Source organism: Homarus americanus, unplaced genomic scaffold (genome assembly GCF_018991925.1).
Source record: "Homarus americanus isolate GMGI-L3 unplaced genomic scaffold, GMGI_Hamer_2.0 scaffold56579, whole genome shotgun sequence".
NCBI lineage: Eukaryota > Metazoa > Arthropoda > Malacostraca > Decapoda > Nephropidae > Homarus > Homarus americanus.
Window position 1 is genome coordinate 401103 of NW_024745952.1, and position 24943 is coordinate 426045.

Genomic DNA, 24943 nt, shown 5'->3' on the forward strand with positions numbered 1-24943 from the left:
TGTGTGTGTGTGTGATTGTGTGTGTGCGCTTCATGTAAAGCCCCTAAAGCTATCTTTAACATCATTCTTGTATAAATATTTTGTAGCCATATTTATAGTATTTAGCAATACTCATAACCCTCAATACCATCAATACAGTACTGCCTTCTCTCTCCATTTTGTTACTAATCATTATCCCAGTTGCTGTCATTATCATTTCCAGTTTTGTAATTTTAACACTAAAGCTCTGTTATGTCTGTCATTTCTATTAATTTTCATATCCTCCTCATCCCATTCATTATGTTTGTAGTCATTATACTGTACTATCCACAGCTCAGTAGGGCAATGCCTAATGGTGCAGGGAAGGGACTTTAATAGTGAAGACCTTGTTTGTTGATGTATCCCTCCATCTACAGTTCCTTGTGAGCATCTATATGGTCCATACGCTTGATATAATCAGTATAAAATTTGTTATCCCAAGACCACTTGTGACAATTGTGTATCTTTTGGAGGGTGTGACTTCTGTTTAATTTATTCGGTCAGTCCATTATTTCTCTGAAAGCTCAAGTTACCTTTACAACCCATTATCCATTTACTTCTGTATTACTTTTTAAATTCTCATGCTATTCACGTCTCCATCTTGGCAGTGCCCTTTACCTTGGTGGCTTCCTTAATTTAGGAGGGTGTTATAGAGCTAACACCTTAGTGATAAGTTTGGCTTTCTCTAGTGTGACCTGGAGGGCCATGACAGCACCGCTACTGTTGGGAACACCTTGCAGACAGAAAGAATAACAAGTGGAGAGGGAGAATTTGTGATAGGAGGAGATATAAACGACTTGCTAGTATGTGGTACGGGTGTGATGCGAAGACGTGTCTACTGTGGCTCCCCAGCAGATAATCTCCCTCTCAGTGACTGCGATGCCCTTACCAAGCCCTCGGAAGCTGACCCCTGCCACATCCCATGTCCAACCACAACTACCACCACAACCACCACACCTCCACCACCCATCCCAATCACATTCAAGACTATCACTACTTCATCAACACTAACAACCTCCACCTCTTCTTCTGTTACTTCTTCACACACTGATAATTCTTCTTCACTGATCAAGGTAATATTTAATTTGTCTAGTTCTTCATTGTTATTTTACTCTAAATGATCTGAGCTGGGCTCTTGAGCTTGAACTAACATGCATGAAGGATGTACTTACATAATTATTTGTTTATATAAAGTCCACCTGATGTCTGCATCATTGTACAGTACGTACTGTACTGCACCCTCTTAACTTTGCTAAGGGAGCTATTTAATGCTGATGTTTTCAACTTCATGAAATGTATACTTTACCATCACACCATAATCTGTATGCTCACTCTTGTATATAAAAGAAGGATTTTCTTTATGATATTTAAATGTACACTAATCACAGTGTACGCATTGGGTTATAATATTCATCTGCTTAGTAAACATAATATATGTTGGTTAAAGAGGGTCTTTTTTTTTTTAAGTTCTTGTTGTTACAGTACTGCAATATTGTGAACATATATTGTGTGAAAGTGGATTCTGGTGGCCTGTCAGGTGTAGAGTGGATACAGCTCAGTACAGTATCGCCTAAGCCTGTATTTAATACACAAGGTGTCAGCATGATCAATTCTGTGTGAGACTGCCTACACTTACCTAATTACAGTATAAAGTTAGGCACTCATTCATAGCTGGAAGGACTGTGGGTGCCTTGGTGCTAACCAGCAACTCGCAAGGCAGGAGGAGCATGCTATATCCTCTCATCTGCCATACCCCTTGACTTGTGCTAGAACTACCTAAACTCCTATTGAGTGAGGAGGAAGTGAATGTGTAAGGGTCAAAAATATAAATTTTATTTGTACATAGGAGAATTAAATGAGTTACAGTCGAAAATTACAATACTAAGTATTGCTATTCTGATTAAAAAAATATGTAACTCACAATTAAAGCCCATACAGACCTTAGAAATACAGCTTCTCCCCGATTTACGACCTACTCGACTTACGACCACCCGAACATACGACTGCCTCAGTCATACCAAAATTTTGTCAAATTACGTATTTTCGAGTCCCAACGTCGGTGATTGCGCTGTGTAGTGACAAAATTTTCGTTTGTAATTCACTTTAAAATGGCTGGCAAGCTTAAAAGTGAGAGTTTTGTGGTGCTGAGAAGAAAAAGAGACACCCATTTTAGATTTACTGTGTATTATTTAAGCATTTTTTACTTACTACCATTTCGACTTACGACCTGGATTTGGGTCCCTAACCCTGTCGTAAGTCGGGGAAGAGCTGTATACTGTTTTGCCTTATACAGTACAGTAATATCAAATTTATTTCATCAGGAATCCATGCAAAGATAGAATCAAAAGTTAATACTTTCGGTAAAAATCCACCTAAAATGGGTGTTGAAAGAATGACTGCTGTATCATCAATATGCTTTTTCAAACTTGACTCAACCAGTGTCTTCATCCACTTCACTTTTCTCATGTTAAACCATAAAGCAAGTTAAGTGACCTGCTATTTGTAAAATTGGCCTTTGCAAACTCTTTCATCTGAATTCAACACTTCAAACTTCTTTCTTTTTATATGAGATTTTTTACTAGAGTTGATAAAAAAGTTCTTTTTTTTTTCAAAGATTATATTGTCAGTTGGTGCTATCTTTTAAAAATTTAAATTTAAGAAATTCTATTTAGTCCACAGGAAATTTCTTTGGTAGATTAATCTATCTATTAGGTGTTAAAATAAGGAGACTGACTTTCAATATTGCAGACAAGTTTTTGCAAAATCCAACAAAGCTGGCTTTAATGTGGGTTTATAACCATGCTTATGGAACAAAGGGCTTTATATGATGTTTTTTTATTTTAAAGGAAATAACTCTGGGTGATTGGTAAAGTGTGGCTGGATAATGCTGAATTCAGACTGAATTTTTAAAATTATTTTCATGTTTCAATCCTATAGTTGTGCTCTGATTTTCAGTATGGAATATTTATCACCACATCACAGATAATGCAATCATTTAATGTGCACAGAGACACTGAATATGTGCATGTGAAATAACAGATGATGACCCAGCATCTCTTTAGGAAGTGTATGAAACATTCATTGACGCAAAAGTTATGGACTCATATTTTGTTAAAATAGGGGCTAATCATGCTTTTTATAATGCATATTAGTGAAATTCACTTTCGTGTGCTATTGATGAGTACCGGTTAATATCAAATTTTTAGTACTGTTATATGATGAAAATATTTACAACATTTATTTCTAGGTACATTGTACGTATATCATAACATCGGACATTATTTGCCTTTTTTTCTTGAAGTTTTTTATCTGAAGTCAAATGTGTACATAAGTGCTTTCTTGGTCATGGCCAAAATTGACATGAAGGCATTAACATTGGTGAGTTTTGATTAACATATACAGCTGCTCCCCGACTTACGACGGGGTTAGGGACCCAAATCCAGGTCGTAAGTCGAAATGGTCGGAAGTCGAAAATGCAAAAAATAATACATAGAAATCTAATATGAAATACAGTACAGTAAAAGTGATCAATAATGAAGAATGGATACAGTGTTACTGTGCACTTACCTTTAATGTAGTCAGCTGAATGCACAGGGGCCCCCCATAATTTTCTAATTATACATGGAGACTACATTAACTGGATGAAGCAGAGGAGGAGACAGGGCTGGGTGGGTTATCAATGTCGCTTTCTTCAGACAGGTTAATGTACAGGGGAATCTTGCTGGTTGAAGGTATTGGATCATCTTTAGAGAGTGAAGAGGCAGCACTGGTGGGGCGTGAGAAGACAGCAATGGGGGACTTCTTGAAATAGATGTCCAATTTAGACTGCACAGTTTGCTTTTTCTTTTCATTATAAATCTCCCTGTAGCAAGCAAGTGCATCTTGGACCATTCTGTCAACTTTGGCAAAACGCTCAACATTTTTACCCATCCCGTCAAACATATGCATCCCCTTATTAATTGTAGCAAATGGCTCTGCCATTTGCTTCACTGAAAAATTTTTGGGGGGTGCAGGTTCTTCTTCTACATTTAGATACTCTTCTTCCTCTGCATTTTCTGTGCTTCCAGTTCAATAAGATCCTCATTACTTAGCTCTTCTGCTACACTTTCAACCAACTGCTCAACATCTTCATTATCAATTTCTAACTTGAGCTGTTTACCTAACTCCACTATCTTGTTACTAATCTCAGAAATTACTTCATCTTCATTAAATCCGCTGAAACTGTTCACATATCTTTTCAGGACTTTCTTCCATATTCCATTCATGCACTGACCTGTAACCTTATCCCATGCTGCACTAATGTTCTTTATACATTTCAAATTGTTGTAGTCCTTCCAAAACTCTCTGAGAGTTGTCTCACCTTCAGTAGCAGCAACAGCCTGAGCGAAGGTCGTACGTAAATAATTCGCTTTAAAGGCAGCAATAGCACCTTGATTCATGGGTTGGATGATAGAGGTAGTGTTAGGTGGAATGTAGACTACCTTAACATCAGGGTGCATGTCGTCCAAGTGTGGTGGGTGTCCCAGAGCATTATCCAAAATTAACAAAATCTTGAATGCAATCCCTTGTTGCAGACAATACTCCTTGGCTCGTGGAATGAAACCAGTCATTAACCAATCCTCAAACAGTACTAGGGTCATCCATGCTTTCTTGTTACTTCGATAAAACACTGGCAGTGTGTGCTAGCTGACATGTTTAAAAGCCCTTGGGTTCTCTGAATGATATATCATGAAGGGCTTTATCTTGAAACCAGCTACATTCTTCCCTGACAGAAGTGTAATTCGGTCCTTGAATGCCTTGAATCCCGGCATTGTTTTCGCCTCTTTGTGGATGTATGTCCGTTCAGGCATACGCTTCCATAATAAGCCAGTTTCATCCACAGTAAATATTTGCTCAGGCAAATAAATTCCCTCCACGATGACACGATCTAGCTCCTCCTTAAAAGCTTCGACAGCACCAACATCAGCACTAGCTGCCTCTCCACTCACCTTTACACTATGTAAACTGTAGCAGTTCTTAAACCTTTGGAACCACCCATGACTTGCTGTGAAGGTTTGGTGGCACTCCTCTACTGCCTGCTTCGTCAGGCTTTCGAAAAGGCTTCTTGCCTTAGCCTGTAGGGTTAGAAGGCTTAAGGGTACAGTGCACACTTTTGTATCTGGTCTTCCATCCATATCACAAGAAATTTTTCCATCTCATGAATAGGACCTTGTCTTTTCTTTGTTATTATAGTTCCCTTTATAGGTGCTGATCCTTTCACTACCTTACAAATACGTTCCCTGTCCTTCAAAATAGTAGATATGGTAGAGTGCGAGAAGCCTAGGTCGCGTGAATTGGTTGCTACTGTTTTTCCATTTTCATACTGCATTATTATCTTCATTTTCATCTCAAAAGTAATTGACTGTCTCCTTTTCTTCTGAGCACCACCAGCACTCTCACTTCTACACTTGCCACTCATTCTAAAGTGAATTAGATTCGAAAGTAATGTCAATACACAGTGCGATCACTTGCGACAACAACGACAGCCAAACACGAACTAAGCGCTTTACGGCGTGGGTGCTGTAGCCACGAGGCGGCGCGACTCAGCCCACGCGACGCTCTTGTACGGGACGGAAACGTTTTGGTCTAGAAAATACGCTCGTCATTTGATAAAAATTTTGGTACCGACTGTGGCAGTCGTATGTGCGGGTGGTCGTACCGACTGAGGCAGGTCGTAAGTGCGGGTGGTCGTAGGTCGAGTATGTCGTAAGTCGAGGAGTAGCTGTACTGTACCAGTGTACCAAGTGAATTGTCAGTACTCCCATGCAGAATGTTGAGTGAATTTCTTTACAGTATTTACATTTCTTTTTGGTTTGTGATTAGCCAAGATAACAATTTTATTAAAAAAAAATACAAAAATTTACTATACTGTAATGAGGATGATACAAGAAAAAGACGGTTTTTAAATTACAGCACAGTATAAAGTAAACTAGTCATTTAATGTGTCCTATAGTGCAGTTTTTTCCCAGCTGAGAAGAGATGCCCTGCCCCCTCCTCAAGAGTTACAGCTGATTGGTTGTTACAAATCTGTCTGATTTCGTCCTGAAGTAATGATGTACGGTATTCCTAAATGAGTGTATTCATAATCGTTGGAGTGACTGTTTCTGTCGAGAAAGATATTGGGTAAATTATATAAAGATACATACATTCATTATTTCAAACATGAGCAAGTAGGACACATTTAATATATACTTATTTTTACCCTCAATAAGGCATACTAAGACAAATTACGTATCAATAACACTACATTATGCAAAAACATAACATTTTAAGAGATCAGAATCACATTGAAATGTTACATGACCGTCAGCAGAGGCGGGAAATATGAGTGCGAACAACTTCATATTTCCCGCCTCTGCTGACGGCTCGAGCAGCCAAGCGCCCCAGTCTGTCACACTCACCACCAACTTTCAGGGGCCGTAACTCTTGAGGAGGGAGCGGGACATCTCTTCTCTGCTGGGAAAAAATGCACTATAGTAAGCTGTCACTTTTTTGCCATGAGATTGACTATATACAGAACACCTATTTGACTGAAGTAGAAAATACTCTAGTGGACAGCGGCTGCTTGAAGCTTTTGGGTTAAAATCAGGAAGGTAGAGTAAAGTGACAAATTAAGTGATACAGTACTGTATACTCAAGACCTTTTAGTAGTAAACTGTATTTTCGTTTCCTCGCTTGGATAATTAAGTGGTTTTGATTTAGCATTTTAAAATTTTGGTTTGAGATTTACTCAATTTTCTTGCATTTAAACCTAAATTTTTCTAATATTTTATTATGAATGAATAAATCTTTAGATTTGTCTTCCAATCATTCTGGGCTCATGGTTAGCTTGCTTATTCAGCAAAGAAACCATAATTATGACATGTCATTTTTTTGACAGAAATCACTAGTTCCTGCTGATTAGCTGTGCTTATAATATATCTTCTGCATCATTTTAAACACATCTGTTTTGCTCATATCAGCTGCATTTGGATAATGAAAAATAAAAATTAAATACCCGGTATTCCATAAAAACATTAAAAAACGTGAATTTACATAAAGATTGTTTATGTATATCAGTTTAACTACTATTGCAAGATAAAACAGAAGACTTGTATAATACATGTTCATGTACAGTAGTGCTATGTAGTACTGTAATTCTGCTTACGACTTTTCTAGATTTATATCTTTAATGTATAGCATTTTGCCAGTTGTTCAGAAGAATATACTCAGTGTTGTAAGCTTGGGAGGGTTATCTTAAATTTAAGTTCTTAATATCTAATTATTAAAGGACAGGTACTGACTTCTGTTTAATTTTTATACTTGCCACATACACCTTGCCCCTTTAGAGTAAGGGTGGTAAACAGCACAGCCAACAAAACTCCATTGGCACTCGCCACCGTAAACACAAGAGTGACGGAGACATTTATGGTAGTGGTACATCATCATGGAGACAGCATCATCGTCATGCAGACCGTCAGAGCTGGACAGGAGTAAATATTGGAACTGACCATGGACAAGAAACCAATGAAATCTCAAATTCTCTCCCAAGTAGTCTTGATGAAAGGGAGAGAAACAGTCGAGATGACATATCTGACAATCAGTTAGACACTACAGGACACCATAATGGTTATGGTAGGGAAATAAGCAAAAACTCACACCATCACCACCACACTCACAGTACCCATCAGTGGGACCAACATCACAGCAGTGAAGAAGAGAGTAACAATGTTGTGCAGGAGTATGACCCAGTCATCACTGAAAATCAGAACCCCAACACTAACTGGCAAGTTGGTGGATGGAGTACGGTAAGGATACTAATAGTTTTGATAATTCTGAATTGCAGTCATTACATTGAAACCGATATCATTTTAAATTTGGAGTAAGCTATTCATCTATCCCAGTGAAGCTCATATATTCATGGGATGAGGATTTTAAAAGAAATAACATGCATTTTTAAGAAAATTTTGAAGAGTACTTTATAAGTCGTCTTTACTGCATAAATAGTTAGAAATAATAATTAATACACACTGTATTTAAGTTCTACATTAAGAATAGTGCAAAATAAAATACATACTGTACTGGTATACAAATATGAGCCAATAGTAATAGTAAACCCATACAGCAAGCTTAATACGGTAGTGTATTCTATTTCTCATCACATCTGACAAACTATTTTCACCCTGTATAATTATCCATTAGATATTTGGTTGACATATTGTATATTGAATTACTGTATCTGTATTAATTGTAATTCAGAATGTGGAACAAAGTGTCCTTTACTTCTGAGTTGAAGTACTGTATCTGTATTGTTTTCTAGTCTTAAGTCAACAGTTTATTTATATAATACAATATTGTTCATGATTTTTTTTTATTATTATTATTCATCAGTGCTCTCTAGACTGCGGTGGTGGAGAGAAGCGTCGCTTGGTAGTTTGTGTTGGATTGGAATCAATGTGTCCACCAGAAGAACAGCCACGAGACACTGCGCCATGTAACACTCATACCTGCACTGAATGGTCCATAGGAGACTGGGGTCATGTGAGTAAACACATAATTTGTATACTGTATACAGTATTTTATTGTAGAATGAGTTTTGTCTATTCTGAGCCTTAAGATGAATTATTGCCTCATGAAATAGATTATGATTAGCAAAGATTTGGGTGTTAGACCCTGGCCAACCCCCAAAAAAAAAATTGCTTCATCAAGGAGATACCTGTATTTCTTGTGGCCTGACTGGTCTGTCCATTTTTTCAGTTTCCTTTAGCCTCAAGGCATATTGGTGGACTTGACTATATACCTGTTACCCTTTCCCCACTGCCACATGTACTAAAGATAAACAGTTATACACACTTGTCTTCACTTTATGTACTTCCTGTGTCTGATAAAAATAAAAGACATGTACATTATATCCTGGACTGTACAGGATTGACAATATCAGCACCTATCCCCTTACCAACAAAAAACCAAGATGATCATACTTCTATACTGTACAGTATTTTATGAATTCAAGGACTGGTAGCCAGCATTTTTCTTCAGAGTCTGTTTATCCTTCTCATCTTCCCACTCATTACACCATTTATCATCCTTTTCCAGCTCCCTTTTTCCCATCATACTTTTACATACTGTATTGTCCACATTCCCATCTTTGTTCACCTCTGGCTCTATGTATGCATGTTTCTTTTACCCACTTATCACTTTTTTTCTGTTTTCCTCTTTTATATTCATCCAGATTTCCATTTAAAAATGGTACTGTGTGTGACTTTGCTATCATTTCAATTTTAGTAATGGCCAGGATTCTTGGTCACTTATCATCGACATCTTTATCGTCAACATTATAGGGCCATTTTCTGCTTTTTTATGGGTTAGTCATGATTACCTGATGGTAACTCTGCATGCTACACAGTCTCTTACAATCTTTCCTGTCAGGTTCTTAACTTTAATGTTATTTCGTACAACCTCTTCCCAGGTCATTCTTGGCATACACCTGGCTCTCCTCCCCTTCACATTTAGGCTCATGCATCTTTTGACCCAATAGGTCTCATCCATTCTCTCCATATGTTCAAACCATTTCAATCTGCCTCTACACAGAACTTTGCCAATACTCTCAATACCCAGGTGCCCTCTTAGCTCTGAATAAGACTCCTGTTTTTCAGTGTTACATTACACATCCACCTCACCATTCTCATTTCAGCTCACTCAACCCTACTTACCATATCTCATCCTCTTTAACTGCCCATGTTTCACTGCCATAAAATATCTCACTTTTCATGCCAGCTGCATACTTTCTTCCTTCCATGCAAAGGGAAGGTCTTCTTCTTGTCAATAAAGGAAGCAGCTCCCTAAATTTCCTCCAGCTACTTCTGACTCTTGCAACTGAACAGGCTTCACCACCCCCACCAGCACTAATCATGTTACCCAGCTAACAGAACTCATTGACACAGTCCAGGGACATATTCCCAATGTTGAATTTCTTCAGCCTTGCTGTGGGCACATGGTTACCTGCACATATATAATACTTAGTCAGCAACAGCCTGTATTCTGCCATCTACTCCGTTGCACCTATGGTGTACCCACTTACTGCAATCATTGAACATTATTGAGTTGCTTCCAATACCTTTCCTACAGAAAGAACATAGCCATTTATCACTTCCCAGCATGGGTCCTTTGCCCACACCCACTAATCAGTACAACCACTCCCAGGGCAGGCCAGTCCTAAAGTCCCATGATGTTGCCTCCAGCACCATGATAAAGAAAAGGGAGCTCAAGACAACAACTAATGAATCCCTACTTTCACCTTACTTTCCTCACTAATTACTCTCACAAAGGTTTTGAGCACTCATATAATACCTGAACCACTCGAACCCAACCCATCGACTCCTAGCTAACAATCACTGACAAGCAATAATCCATATTTATGTTATGAGTAGTGTACTGTATGTCTCATACTTATAGATTCAGCGTGATCTTTCATCTGTTTTTCCACCATTTCTTTCTTATTTTTTAACATCTATTCATCTTTCCTATGTTATGGTAATCGCTACTGCTGATCCTTGTGTTATTAGTACAGTAGTATATTAATATATTGTTTACTTGATACATATTACTGTACTGTACTGTACATGTATTTGTAAAGTGTAGGCAGAATGTAAATGATTTATTTGGTGAAATGGCAGGTAGAGCAACCACAGTTCTACCACACACACACACACACACACACACACACACACACACACACACACACACACACACATACTGTATGTTGATTAATGTCATTGAAATATTAGGTATTTTCATGATTTGAGTTAGATAAATTACATACTGGAGATGCGTTTTAGATAAAGTAGTTGTATAAAGGAACATTTAATATACAATTGTTTTGATGGACAGTGCCGCATCCGGCGTGGACGTCATCGTCGCTGTGGGAGGGGTCAGCAAGAACGCCTGGTGGTTTGTCGGGACCCTAATGGCCCTCAGCTGGATGAGAAGCAGTGTCATGCTGCAGACAGACCCACTCACACTCGTGCCTGTAAGATTCCCTGCAGTAGTAAGAATCAGGGTCGGCGGCGACAGCGATACAGATGGAAAGCTGGAGAATGGTCGCCGGTAAAGTATCGCAGACAGCCATCTTCTCCAGGCCATCAGAATCAATCCAAAAGGAAATATAAAAGTCATGATGAAAATAATGTTAATAATAAACGCAATAGTAATTGTAACAAATCTTTTGGGCAGTGTTCCACTCTCATTTATAAGGTTACACCACCACCACCATCACCACCATCATCACAGTTAGTATTATCTCCAATATCCAACAGATCATACCAACCCCCCTACTCCAGCAGTTAACTCATTAGTATAGATTTGGTTGTAGGTGATTGTAGGCATTTTCAGATTTTTTTTCCTTTCAGTAAGTATATCAGATGCCTTGTTCATCTCCCATGCAGGCTGGCAGGATACATATTCTTAATACAAAAAGAAGAAAAAAGACGAGTAGGTGATATGTGTGTGCATTAGCTAAGAGGTAACTGGCCAAGTATCAGCAGCATATACTCGTCATTTCCAAACCATCCAGTGTCTCAACTAGATAAGGTCCTTAAACAAAATTGTGTCCATATCTTAGAGAGACTGTTTTAGTGATCCTCAGACTACTACTCAGGTCATCTCTACATAACAATTTCTTCATCCCTGAAGGGATTAACTAGTTTTCAAGGACAGATGTCCATTAGAGATAAAATTATAATTCCATAGTTGCTGTATACTGTATTACTTTCCATTGCTTCCTTTTCCTCAGGTCTTTAAATTTCAGTGGGAGACTTAGTTCAAGTGTAGTTATTTTTGGGATAATCACTGATTTCATAATCAGTCAGTTTCCTTCAGTATCATAATTCTTCTTTCCAAGGTCAGAGAAGGTAAGGGGTTTTGATGGTTATTCTCAAATTTCTTTCGAGTTTTACTTTTCCTGTTTCTTCACACTGAATTTTTTGATGGCCATTATTGTAGGTGTATATATATATATATATATATATATATATATATATATATATATATATATATATATATATATATATATATATATATATATATATATATATATATATATATATATATATATATATATATATATATATATATATATATATATATATATATATATATATATAATCACTCAGTTTGTGACATGTGCTTGAATGAATGCCTTGAGAATTTTTATTCATTGATAGAATACAGTACAGTACACCATATAACCTCTATATGGAAATTATTTCCTTATGGTATTACACGAATCATTATTTCCTGAGCTGGTAAAATCCATGGTTGAAGTCATAGTATTCCTCCTCAACTATTTTCTCTCAACTATCAAAGATTGTATTCCATCTTAGTATTATATGGTCACTGGTTGGAGTTAATTTTCCTCGATGTGGACCTCGTCCACCATAGCCTCCTCAGTCGTCAAGACTAAATCTAGAATGTTGTTTCCCCTCTTGGGTTCCGACACATGTTGTGTGAGGAATGAGTCTTTAATGAGATCAAGAAATTCTTCTCCCATGGCTTGTATGATAAGATTCACCCAGTCTATTGTCTCGTGATTAAAGTCTCTTATGATGAGGTCTTGTGCTCTGGATGCTGTCTGGATGACTCTATGGAGATCTGCTACACTGTAATTTCTCCCCAGAAGCCGAGTCAGCCTTGTGGCACACACCTACTGTCAGCTTACATTTGTTTTGAGCTATCAAATCACACCAAATAGATTAGGATGGTCCCATTTTGTTTAGCTCATCATTAATGGTTGCGGTCAGGTGCTCCTTGACATAAAATAGTACACCACCTCCTCTTATGGTTGTGTTTTTACTAAATGGTGGGTGATAAAATTCATCCTGTGACACATCTTCTCGATCCCAGGACTCACAAATTCCAATGATGTCTGGTGGTGCTCTATCTACTTATGCATTCAATACATCAGTCTTATTAACTAGACTTGGGGTCATTGGGCTTCATTTACTAATATGACCCAACTTTAATGGAAAATGAAGACTGATCAGAAAGCTACAGGTGTCCTAAACTTTGAGTTCATTCTTCATTTTCTATTTAAAAAAAATGGATCTTATTATAAATTGAGTGGCAACGTGCCCCAAGTCTTAACCTATGTGCTTTTCACTGAATATTTCTGGGTACAAATGTGTGTGTGTGCGCAAAAAAATCAAAGTCCTTAAGTTTTTAGATTTACCTTAGGTAAATATGGTTGCAAAACCACAGGAAAACACAACACAATTCTGTACTGTATGGTCACCTCTACAGCATTTTATCCCAGGGAAGCACCCGAGGCAACTCATGATTCAGATTCCATGCTCGACTGACCTTCCAAGTGGCACAAAACTTAGTTTATCATTTGACATTTTTATTATGTACAAATACAGGGAGGGTTAATTGACCCAAGTTTAATGGCACATTGTGATTAAGGTCAAATTTTCATTTCCATTAAAATTGGACCCAATGCCCTCGTGGGCCCCATACTTAGTGGTATAATTTAGAGGTATGGATCTAGCAAGTAACTTGTTTATCTGTGAGGATGATCATTGAAGGTGTAATGAATTACCCACCTGACACGCTTACACAACACAGGATCAGTTTTCAAGTTTCCCCTCATAATGGCTCTAGGTGTGCAGGCCTCATGGGAGTGTAGGTATTGACATATATAAGTGGACATCCCTTTTATTATAGTATCGATAGTTCCAGGGAAGAATAATATAGTCTAATAAAATGAAGTACTTCTGTTCTATTTTTCAGTAGTGACCTCTCTCTTTCTATACTTAAATTTAATCTGTGCAGATTAGGCATTGTTTTGTAATGTTTCAATTCTGGAACAAGTCACTGGATGGTCTGGTAGTAGGAGCACATCTGCTTGGAGATCCTAAATTCTTGTGAAGCTCGTTTGTGCATACTATATCTCTCTATTGTTTTGTTTTTTCAGTGTGACATATTGAGAGTACAGTATATGGCCAGTCAGGTTGTAGAGGAATGCATGAGCCATCTGAGATATTCTAATCAGTCTGTACAAGGAAGAAATGAGTCATACTTTAAAATATAAGTAACAAAGAAATATATCGCCCCTTTTGTGACTTGTAAATATTCTCCTTTTCTCTGTGATGGATTTGTGATACATTTATGTCTGTTGTGTGTGTATGAGTGAATACCGTATGTATGTGTGTGTGTGTGATTTTTTGTAATGGAAATAAATATTTTAAGGAAAAGTCTATCACTGACTCACCCACCCCCTCATCCAGATTGCAAAACTCAGGATTCAGTTGTAGTATAAGTGCACTAGATTCTATATTTTATTTGCATTGGATAATTTTTTCTCTCAAACTATGTAACAGATTTAGGTATATAAATATTCTACAAACACAATTATGAAGAGTTCTACTTAAGTGTCAATCTTCATACATGAAGGTATTAGTATCTAGTGTACAAACTATCACATCAACTAAGATGATTAGATGATCAAGTAAAGCATGTGCTGTATCCCACATGTCCCCTGCCAGCCACAGTCCCCCATAAAGCACCACATTTCACCCTCTGGTAAGTTATTGAAGTTCTTGGCTGTCATGCATAAGCATGCCCAGCAAACAGTTGCTGGGTTCAAAACCCCCATACTTTTGCTTAAAAAAAAAGGGAGAAGTACCCCTCAGATTGCACTTGTGACTTGATCATTGATTATTGTTCACCTTGGCCAAGATAATTGAGTTTAGGAATGAGAATTCCTGACTTGAAGTAATAAATCAAGATACAGGTATTACATATACTGTAGCATAGATTATTCATTATTTTGTTAACTTGAGTGATATATATTAACTGTGTAATATTTATACTGTCAGGAATTGTCATCCCTTTATACTAGATGGTGTTTGAGGCTGCCACTCCTGGTATATCCCTAAGCACTCTCTTTGTCACTTAAATACCTAAAGGCTGGCTACTTGATTCAGCATATGTATGTTGATGTGCTTTCTTTTATATGTCTGCCATATCTTTCTTTTATCTGATTTGCTTATTGGCACTTCTTGGTTTGATTCTGCAAGTATAAATTTTGGGCCATCTGCCTTAAACTAAGTTAAGTTGAGACTAAGTAACAAATATCAATTAAATGCTTAAGTTTTTCTTATAATGATATCATAATCTCTGATCTTGTCACAGGCGAACTTTCCAATGTAAGACCCAAACTAAAGGCTACTTAAAGTGGGGGTGTTAAAGGCTTCAAAACTAACCAGAAGTACACCAAAAAATCTGAATCACCTTAAATTCTACAGAAAGACAATATTAGACCGACTCTTTTATGTTGTACTTCTTGAATACTTCTGACATACCATTTTCTTATTTTTTGTGTATTATAATTAATTTTGTTAACAGCAAAATACCACACCTTTGGTCAACCCTAAATATAATAACATACTTGCCCTTTCTTCCTGAACTTACTAAACCTGTATTAAATCTGTTATAAATACATTTTGAATATACGGAAAAGAAGTTAGCAGTGTTTTGAGGATTTTTGGAACAAACATAACATAGCCCTATAATATGTTTGGATGTATCCCTTGCAGTGCTCGGAGGCGTGTGATCGTGGGGTCATGTACCGAAATGTGACCTGTATTGACACTCAGATGAATGAAACAGCAGTACATAATGAGTACTGTGTTCGGGAAGGGTTGGCTAGGCGCAAATCCAGTCGCCGCTGTAATAAGCACCCTTGCCCATTCCGCTGGGTTGCATCCCCATGGTCTGAGGTACACACGTCATTCACAACCACAAAATTACAAAGTATAGCCTTACTTGAGATCACCCTAACTAAGCAAGCCCTTGTTTACATTATTGCCTCCTCACCCATTGGTAGGGATACATTACCTTTTCATAAGCGCCATCTTTGTTTGGTGATCTCAAGGAGAATATTGGTAACTAAAATGGAGTACCTGTGCAATGGTCTAGTCATTACTAATGTAGTATTTGGTGTAGTACTGGAGTATCATACTTGTTCATAGTCTTTTAGTGATAACCACACTTTGCTTGCATATCGTTTCCTTCTCAGTTGCCTCCTCTCTGCGACAACTTGTCTAAAGTTGCTTTATTCTTTGCTCAAAATGTCTGAAGACTATTCCTACCTTTTTATTGCTTTATGTGTTTATTTGTGTATGTAAATATGTACATATACAGTATATATTTATGTATATTTATGTAATCTGTATATAAATACAGCAGTTTTATTTGCAAATTATGGAAGAAAAGCCTCTTAGTTGAGTGAATAACATACTTTGTTCCCGATGGATGTATTTAAAGACTTATTGCACAACCAAGAATACTGTATACTGTAATTGTTTTTTTACACTGTTGATATGGCCAGTAACACTGGAGATTAGTTACTGCTGGAGGAGCATCAGGATAATCACTTTAATTTTATTCTGGTTGTTGACTTATCTTTTTTGAAAGTCATCACATTACTGATGGATTTATTCTGTAGAACTAAAAGCATCCCTTAGCACTGTGTCACTGTTTTAGATGTGCATATGAACAATATTTAAAAAAATGCTGCATGTTTGCACTCTTTACGTGGAAACTCAATTTTATCAGAAAGTGAGGCAACTAAAGTTAGTGTTTATAGACAAATGAATAAAACCAGGATCATACTGTTGCAATAACTAGGACAATTATATACTGTAAGTTAATACGTATCTTAGTTGACAAGAATGCAAGATCTGATGAAGTTTTTCATATTCTCAGGACATTTTATTACAAAAGTATAGAATAAGACTGGGAAGCATACATTGAACTCCTCATATTTTTCTGTAGACTGGCTTTAAAAATTATTGCAATTTACAGAATATTTGTTGGCTTAAGATAAAAGATTGATGCTTTTAATTCAATCACAAATAATGCTTTTAACTTCGAAGATTTAGAATCTTATCTTTTTTAGGAATACAGGCAACATCTTTTAGATCTCAAAAGAAATCATGCCTATACTAAGCATCCTTATAAAATTTGGCCCAACAAATTCTCATTAGCAAGGTTGGTGCTTCATATTATGACAGATTTCTGTGCATTAGAGAGAGAGAGAGAGAGAGGAGTGTGTGTGTGTGTGTGCGCATACACTAAGTAGATTAGAATGCTGATAGACATATAAATAATAGAATTTAATGACCTACAAGTTGCCAGGGAGTGATCTGTGAGATTTGTTTTGCTGAATACTGTTTCCTTAGCCCTTCAATTTTTCCAGATATTATATATTTAATGATAAGCCACACTGTAAGCACAATGCCAGACAATGTTTTTTGCTGCAAATAGCACTTCTCACCCAGATGGCTTGAGGTCGAATCGGTATCATTTGAATGAGTGGGTGACTTAAGATCCAGTGAGGCTTTAGGTCATAGAATGGGCCTTTTCAGTAATCAAACATTTGTTCTCGATTCACCTGTAAAAGGAAGTTTGTCCACAAACTCTTCAGTTCCTGCCACTTTTATAAACTGACACCATCTACCAGTAACTCTTTCTGCTCAGTCAAATTATTTGAATTCCAGTGTCATTTTGAGCATTCGTGGGAAGATAAAATATCTTTATTAAATAAATTCTTTTTGCTTATGGATTTCTTTACAGTCATGTTTCGAAGTTCTTAAAAGGTTGAGGTTAGTGGATTTTAGTTACTTTACTTTTCCGAATTAATACTTTTACACTATGTTTGTGAACTTTTTATTTATAACACGAGTAGAATGCTGATGTCAATCAGTATACATTTACTTGACCCTTGTTGTACCAGGCTGAGTTGACTTTAATTTGATTCACTGAACCCATGTGTGTAAATTGGAATTTTTATCTAAGATACTTGGGCTCTCACCCTCTGTGAATGAAGCATTGTGAGGCAGGGACACTGATTTGTTTGATCCATGTAAATTGTTGCATAAATGACTATGTATCCAGGCATATCAGGGCTTATGAAACAAACACCAACCTTTTATCAGCTATGCTTTGAGGAGCCAAAAAACAATACATACACTAGAACAAACTCACAATGTTCTTTCTTATGTACTTTCTCTTTGTGGTTTCTTTTTTTATCATTCTCTCTATTTTTCTTTTCATCGTTTTCTTCAATATTGGCAGTGTATATTTTTGCCATATAGACTTTTATACTATTTACAAGAGCATTTTGATCATTGATATCCCTCCAGGACTTTAGATTTTTAACTACCTTACTATATATACCATACCTAATAGCCACCTACCAGAGGTGGTCATGCCAAGAAAAGGAAGACCATTGATTTTGATAGTTTTGTCAAAGGCTGTTTTTGAAACCCAGTACTGTACTTGATGCCACCGCTTCGGCTGGTAGACTGTTCCACAGATCTACTGTACCACCCTGTGTGTGAAGAAGTATTTCTTTGTTCTTCTATAAAACAAAGATATGATGAAGTTTCTTCTTCTCAAAGTTCCTCATGTTGGACTCAAATTAGTGACAGAAATCTTTAAAGGGGTTTCTAGAATAGTGGTAGATATTCTCTAGAGGGGTGAATTGTGTTTTTAGTTTTTACTGATAAATGCTTAATCATCTGAATGAGGAATTTTTCATCACTGTGCTGCAATGGTTGGCTTACTTTATATAGGAGCATTTCTGTTATATCCTTTATCAAATGATCTGTAAGCCATAAATCAAGGATTGAAGTTTAAGATTCCATTTATAGCTAAATGGAGGACACCGGTAACCTGGAGTCTCCGTTCCTTTGGTTAATTTCTTATTGTGAGATTTTAAATGTGGAAGTCATGCTTATGGTTATAAAGTTCAGGATAAGTGCATTAGCTTCAGGGTTCATCCCTGTGTATCACCTGGCCAGGGTTGGAGCTTGTTTCATAAACCCTGGTTTGATTGGGGAAGTATTTGATCTGCAACAATTTACACTAATCCTTCAGAATACTGTATCTGCATGATAGAACACAGATAACCCTGAGACAAGACCAGCTCTGGTTGGGGGTGTTCTAGTTGGGGAATCATGCATGTCACTTATCTCCTCCTCAGTCATGCAATACAGTCATAGAATGGGATTTCATACTTCATTCCTCGATTTATCCCAGTCAATTAATTATGCTCACTCTCTTTTCATAATTTAGAGCAAGGATTCTCAACCTATTTTTAGTCACCTTTTATACCACCTTACATTTAAAATCCAACATAAACTTAGTAAAACAACAGTTTTAAGACTGACACTACCTACCATTTAGAGAGCAAGATGTCTTAATAAGGAGTTAGCAAATGCAGACTGTGTGGCCTTCATATAATTTCCACTTCAAGTTGAGGTGCATGCAAATAACTCTGACCTCCTCCAACCCATTTCTTGCTGGTTTAATAAAATCATAGATCTCATGCTGATGACCCAAAGATCATAAATGAAGGATTGACTAATATAATCCAAATTTATGAACTGGAAGTTGGCAGGACCTAAGAAAAATTTACATTTGAACTTCCTACTACCAATGAAATGGATTCAAAGCCCTTGAATTACTTAAGCTTCATTGGACCTAGAGTTGATTACTGGTTCAAATGGGATCACTTGCTTAGACCTTGAATTATACTTTGGTGTGTTTAGTTACATGTAGCAGAAAACATTGACATTTTCCATTCAACTTTGTAACTATACCTTTTATTATAAAGGCTAATGTTTACTTAGGAACTTAATCAAGAGGTAGTCCAATGTGTGGTACAAAGCCTTCAAGCCACTCAAAAGATACAGAAATCTAAAAATATATCTCTCAGTTTTAATGATTTTGTCAAGGAACATGAAATGAAAATGTTCGAAATAAGGCAAACAGAGTATTGGGTTTTATATCTAGAAGTGTAAGTAACAAGAGTGCAGAGGTCTTATTGCAACTATATCTTGCGCTAGTCAGGCCGCACCTCGATTATGCGGTTCAGTTCTGGTGCCCCTATTATAGAATGGATATAAATTCACTAGAGTCGGTGCAGCGAAGAATGACAAAAATGATTCCGGGACTTAGAAACCTTCCATATCAGGATAGGTTAAAGAAACTTAACTTGCATTCCCTAGAAAGACGAAGAGTGCGGGGAGATATAATAGAAGTATTTAAGTGGGTGAAAGGAATCAATAAAAGGGATATAGATAAAGTTCTTATAATATCCGAGCAGGATAGGACTCGGAGCAACGGATTCAAGTTGGATAAGTTTAGGTTTAGGAGGGAGATAGGAAGAAACTGGTTCACAAATAGGGTGGTGGACGAGTGGAACAAGCGTAGCAACTTTGTAGTAAGTGCTGGAACTCTGGAAAGTTTCAAAAGGAGGCTAGATAGATTCATGGATGATGGAGAGTGGTAGAAGCTCTCGACAGGAGCTGCCATGCACAGGCCAACCGGCCTATTGCAGACTCCTTATTTTCTTGTGTTCTTATGTTCTTATGAAAACACACACACAGATGAGAGAAGGAAAAACAAAATGTGCACTGTAGAAATGGTGTGGGGAGGATTTGACAGATAAACATTTGACAACTGACCATTTTGGCTTGTCAGAAAAATTTAAAAATTACATAATGTAGACCTGTGTTCATGGTGCAGTAGTGGAGGACTATTGTTGATGTAGAAGCCATTTTCATGTATTGAAAGGATTTAAACAAAATGGTGGGCAAGCCTTCGAGTTCTTAGTTTTATGGATCTCACAGTTCACTTGTTTCTTTTCCTCAGATATGAAATAAAATCCTCTGTTATTCCTTCATTATTGCATAAACAAAGGTGATATTTTGATAAAGAATGAAATTAAGAATACACAAATTAAGGGTGCTTTTGTTTTTTTAATAGTCCGCTCAAATTTATTGTAATATAAATTGTGAAAAGTTTACACCTGAAAAGATCAAGTAATTTTGAATAAGATTTCATTGTGAATATACATGGTAATATGAGGAATATGGTAATGAATAAATACAGTAGTATCAATAAGTACTGTAGTATCATTGCTTGAACATGTCCAGTATTAATAGGACTTCAGTCATACTCTTCCTAATTAATATTTTACTAAGTACAGTATTTAAACTGACTAATATTATTTATGATACAGTTCATATAAAAATAGATAGTGATTTAATGCTTATACAATATGTACCCCTGTGTGTGTGGTTGCTTCTGTACTGATCCTTCTTCAACAATTATCTCTAGTAATCCTGTCCTTATGTCTTCTAGTAGTATCCTCTTCTATCTCTTTCCTTAATACCACCCCCTTCCAAGCACTAATTTAACTAACCACTAGTTCTTGTCTGTATGCTGTATATATGTTTAGCTGTGTCAGCAGCCTTGTAATATTCTGTCCATGTCACTACAGTATTCTTTATCTTATAGCTGATTATTAAAATGCCTTTCTTAATTATACTATGCAGGTACTTTTTTGACAGCCAAAAGACAGTTTTCTCAGAAATATATTGTTTCACCTTTATCTTCATCCAGTTTTAATTTGTTATTATTATTACAGTATATTTATTATTATTATTATTATTATTATTATTATTATTATTATTATTATTATTATTATTACAGTAGTACCCCGATTTACGCAATCAATTGAACCCACAGGGTACCGCGTAAAGTGAAATCCGCGTAAAGTGAACAACAGAACATATGGGATTAATTCCAATAGAGACTGGCCCGACCCCCAAACTCCACTTTTTGACGACACACAACTATGTTGTAGTAAAAATATTATCTTAACTTTATGATGGTATGCACACACAATTAATATAGAAGAGGTTAGGTTAGGAAAAATAAAGGTTAAGTTAGGAAAAATAAAGGTTAGGTTAAGAAAACTAAAGGTTGGGTGTAACACTTACGTTAGTAGAAGAGATGGGTCGGCATACGGGGATGGAGGCTGGTTCCGAGGCAGAGGGCAGATTACTGGCGCTCAGGTGAATCACCATTACTAGGTGCATCACCATCACTATCAGTTATAGTTGTCAGGGCTTCCCTGACAAATCCCTCAAAGTCACTTTCGCTGTCACTATCGCTGGCTGTGGTGGGTTGCGGGTGAAGAACTCGGTAATGCTTTTTTGACGGCTAGTGTTGATGTTGTCTTGATACACCTTGATGTACGGCTCCATAGCCTGCACCAGCCGGGTATGGAAGACTTCATAGCGGTCATCGTCATGGTCGTTGGAAAGGAAGAGCTTCAATTTCTCTGCACACTCGATGGCACCCTTAATATAACTATGCGTTAACTTGTGCTCTTCTGAGATTGACGCACCATCTTCCTCTTCACTGACGTGATCATCTTCCAACATCTCGTCGGCAGTCATTTCAGGATCTCTGATCACCTCCAGGATGTCTTCGTTGGTGGTCTCGGAGAAGCCTTCAGCTGTAATACTGTGCACAGCTTCTCTTGCAAGGTCCAATGCCACTGTCACAGACTGAACCTCACCAGTCACAGGTTGACTCTGCCTCTCACCTGGTATGCCATGCAACACATGCCTCCATGCGTGACGAATCGTAGCTATAGACAGCTAATCCCATGCCTCCACAAAGAAGTCTACAGCTTGTTTGACGTTAAATTTCTTCCAAAACTGTTTGACGAGAACTTCTTGAGTCACCACCTCTTGTTCCTTGTCCTCGTCGCTTTTACTCTCGCTGTCGGTGTCACCCAGCTTACGCAACTCATCCTTGGTGTTGGTACAGTCGTTCAGGAGCTTGAATTTCTTTGCCGAGTATGCAGCTTTAACATTGCAGATCAACTCCTGGTCCATGGGCTGGATTAATGACGTAGTGTTGGGAGGAAAGAAGACCACTTTTATGTTGGGGTGACGATCCATAAGTAGGGGCGAGTGTCCTGGTGCGTTGTCAAGCAGCAACAAAATCTTGAATGGAACATTTTTTTGCTCGCAGAATTTCTTCACGTCGGGAATGAAACAGTCATCAAACCAGGAGAGTGACAGAGCAGAGAACATCCACGCCTTGCGTGCGGTCAGCCAGTGGACATTAATCTTGCTCATGTCCACGTTCTTGTTGGCGTGCGGCTTGCGGGCTGTGTGAATCACCGATAACTTTGGTTTACAGGTACCGGAGGCATTGGTGGTAAAGAGGACGGTGATGCGCTCCTTCTGCAACTTCCGACCCCGAACCTTGCTGGCAGACTGGACAACAAAGGTCTTGGTAGGCAGCTTTTTCCAAAAAAGGCCGGATTCGTCCATGTTAACACCTGGTCGTCAGTGAACTGCCCTTCCTCCATAACCTCACGTAAGAACGGAGGAAAATCTCCAGCCGCCACACGGTCAGCACTCGCTTCTTCACCACCAATGTTGATGTTGGTGATATTGTTCCTCCTCTTAAACCTATGCAGCCAACCAGAGGAAGCATTGAAGGGTTTGGGCTCTGCAATTCCTATCTTACGTGACACTGCTGCGTACAGTTCACGTGCATACTCTTGAACAGATCGCGTGTCCACCGCCATGTTGCGTCGCGCCTGACGAATCAAATAACTCGCCAGCAAATTTCCACCTTTAGCAGCACCTTGTTCTGGCAATACTTGATCATTGAGGCACCTGCAGACTTGTGATTCTCATGTGCTCTTTGATCTTGGCTGCATCCTTCTTAATAGTATGAATCGTAGATTCGTTCACTCCATGCTGGCACGCGAGATCAGCTTGACATGTTCCTTTCTGCAAATCTTGAATTATCTGGTATTTCACTTCGTAGCTTAGGGAACGGCGTATCTTCTTTGGCTTAGGGCGGCTGGGTCCAGGTAAGGAAAGGTTTCTCTCTGGTGGCGGTGGTCCGGCGGAAGCCATTACACAGAACAATGGATGCACGTATACACGGTGTGGCCTGGAGGGATGAAACTGCCACGGTTAGGTCAAGCGTCGTCTTTCCTCCCTCCCTCCCGCGGGTGGACACGTCATATTACTTTAAACCAATTACAGCTAGCAGCGGAGGGAGGTAGGGATGCATGGCCAATCACAGTCCGATACGTCATATGATGTCACTGATAACGCAACAGAGACATGCACTGCACAACCTTACCGCGCGGCTTGCCCAGGTGGAGGCAGGAGCAGGCGGGAGGGGCGAATCTAAAAATAGCGTCGAGCCAGACACTCTGCGCGTATATGGGTAGATGAACCGCGGAAAGTGAAAGTTCGGTTCTGGCGAGGCACCGCGTAAATGAGAAATCGCGGAAAGTGAAACCACGTAAAGCGGGGTAATACTGTATTATTATTATTTCTTGTTTCCTCATGAGTCATAACTTACTTTGTACAACACACTTTTGGTATAGACCACAGCAAACTGTAAATATTCCTATGCTAAATGTTGTAAAATAGCTTCCTCATCGTCTGTGTTGTAAAAGTCATTATTAACCACCCAAAAATTTCAACACTTCTGGTGCACCAGTATGATGTACAAAGATATCAGAGCAACATTAAGCTTGACATAAGTGATGAAGTGACTCATTACTCAAAATTTCTGTTCAAGCAGATGAGTAGCAACCAGAGCAATGTATAGATTTTATCATCTTACTTTACTCTGAATTATGCTTTACACACAAATAAATCATTCTATTTTATTTGATTATAGAGTGCTAATAAACAAAATATTCCCTTACAAAATACAGTACAGCATATAGGTTTGTGGGGCCTTTGATTATTCAGTAATAAAAACAAACCAGGAGTTTAGAATTAGCAAACTCCTGTGGAATGTAAAATGAATATTGTAAAATCCTCCACATTCAGTTATGTGGAATGTTGGTGATGATGTCACTTCATTACAGTACTCATACACAAATAGATTTTGGCTTGTGCATTACCAATACTTCATATCCAAGTAATAAACAGATGTAATCAATACGTCATTGTAATCTGGTACCCAAATGTAACTTGGTATTTTCATATCATCTGGTACCTGA

At 37.8% G+C, this 24943-nt stretch overlaps 1 protein-coding gene across 3 annotated transcripts in view; it reads left to right on the plus strand.

Annotated features, from left to right (window-relative positions):
• Window positions 1–24943, plus strand: part of LOC121878834 (A disintegrin and metalloproteinase with thrombospondin motifs 9-like) — a gene marked incomplete at its 3' end in the record, with an annotated part of 66528 nt that overhangs the window by 24770 nt on the left and 16815 nt on the right. The window contains 5 exon segments of one of the 3 annotated variants that reach the window (XM_042385247.1): window positions 708–1091; window positions 7386–7844; window positions 8428–8577; window positions 10927–11142; window positions 15630–15812. In XM_042385247.1, the coding sequence (XP_042241181.1) occupies window positions 708–1091; window positions 7386–7844; window positions 8428–8577; window positions 10927–11142; window positions 15630–15812 (1392 nt within the window). 3 annotated transcript variants of the gene reach the window in all.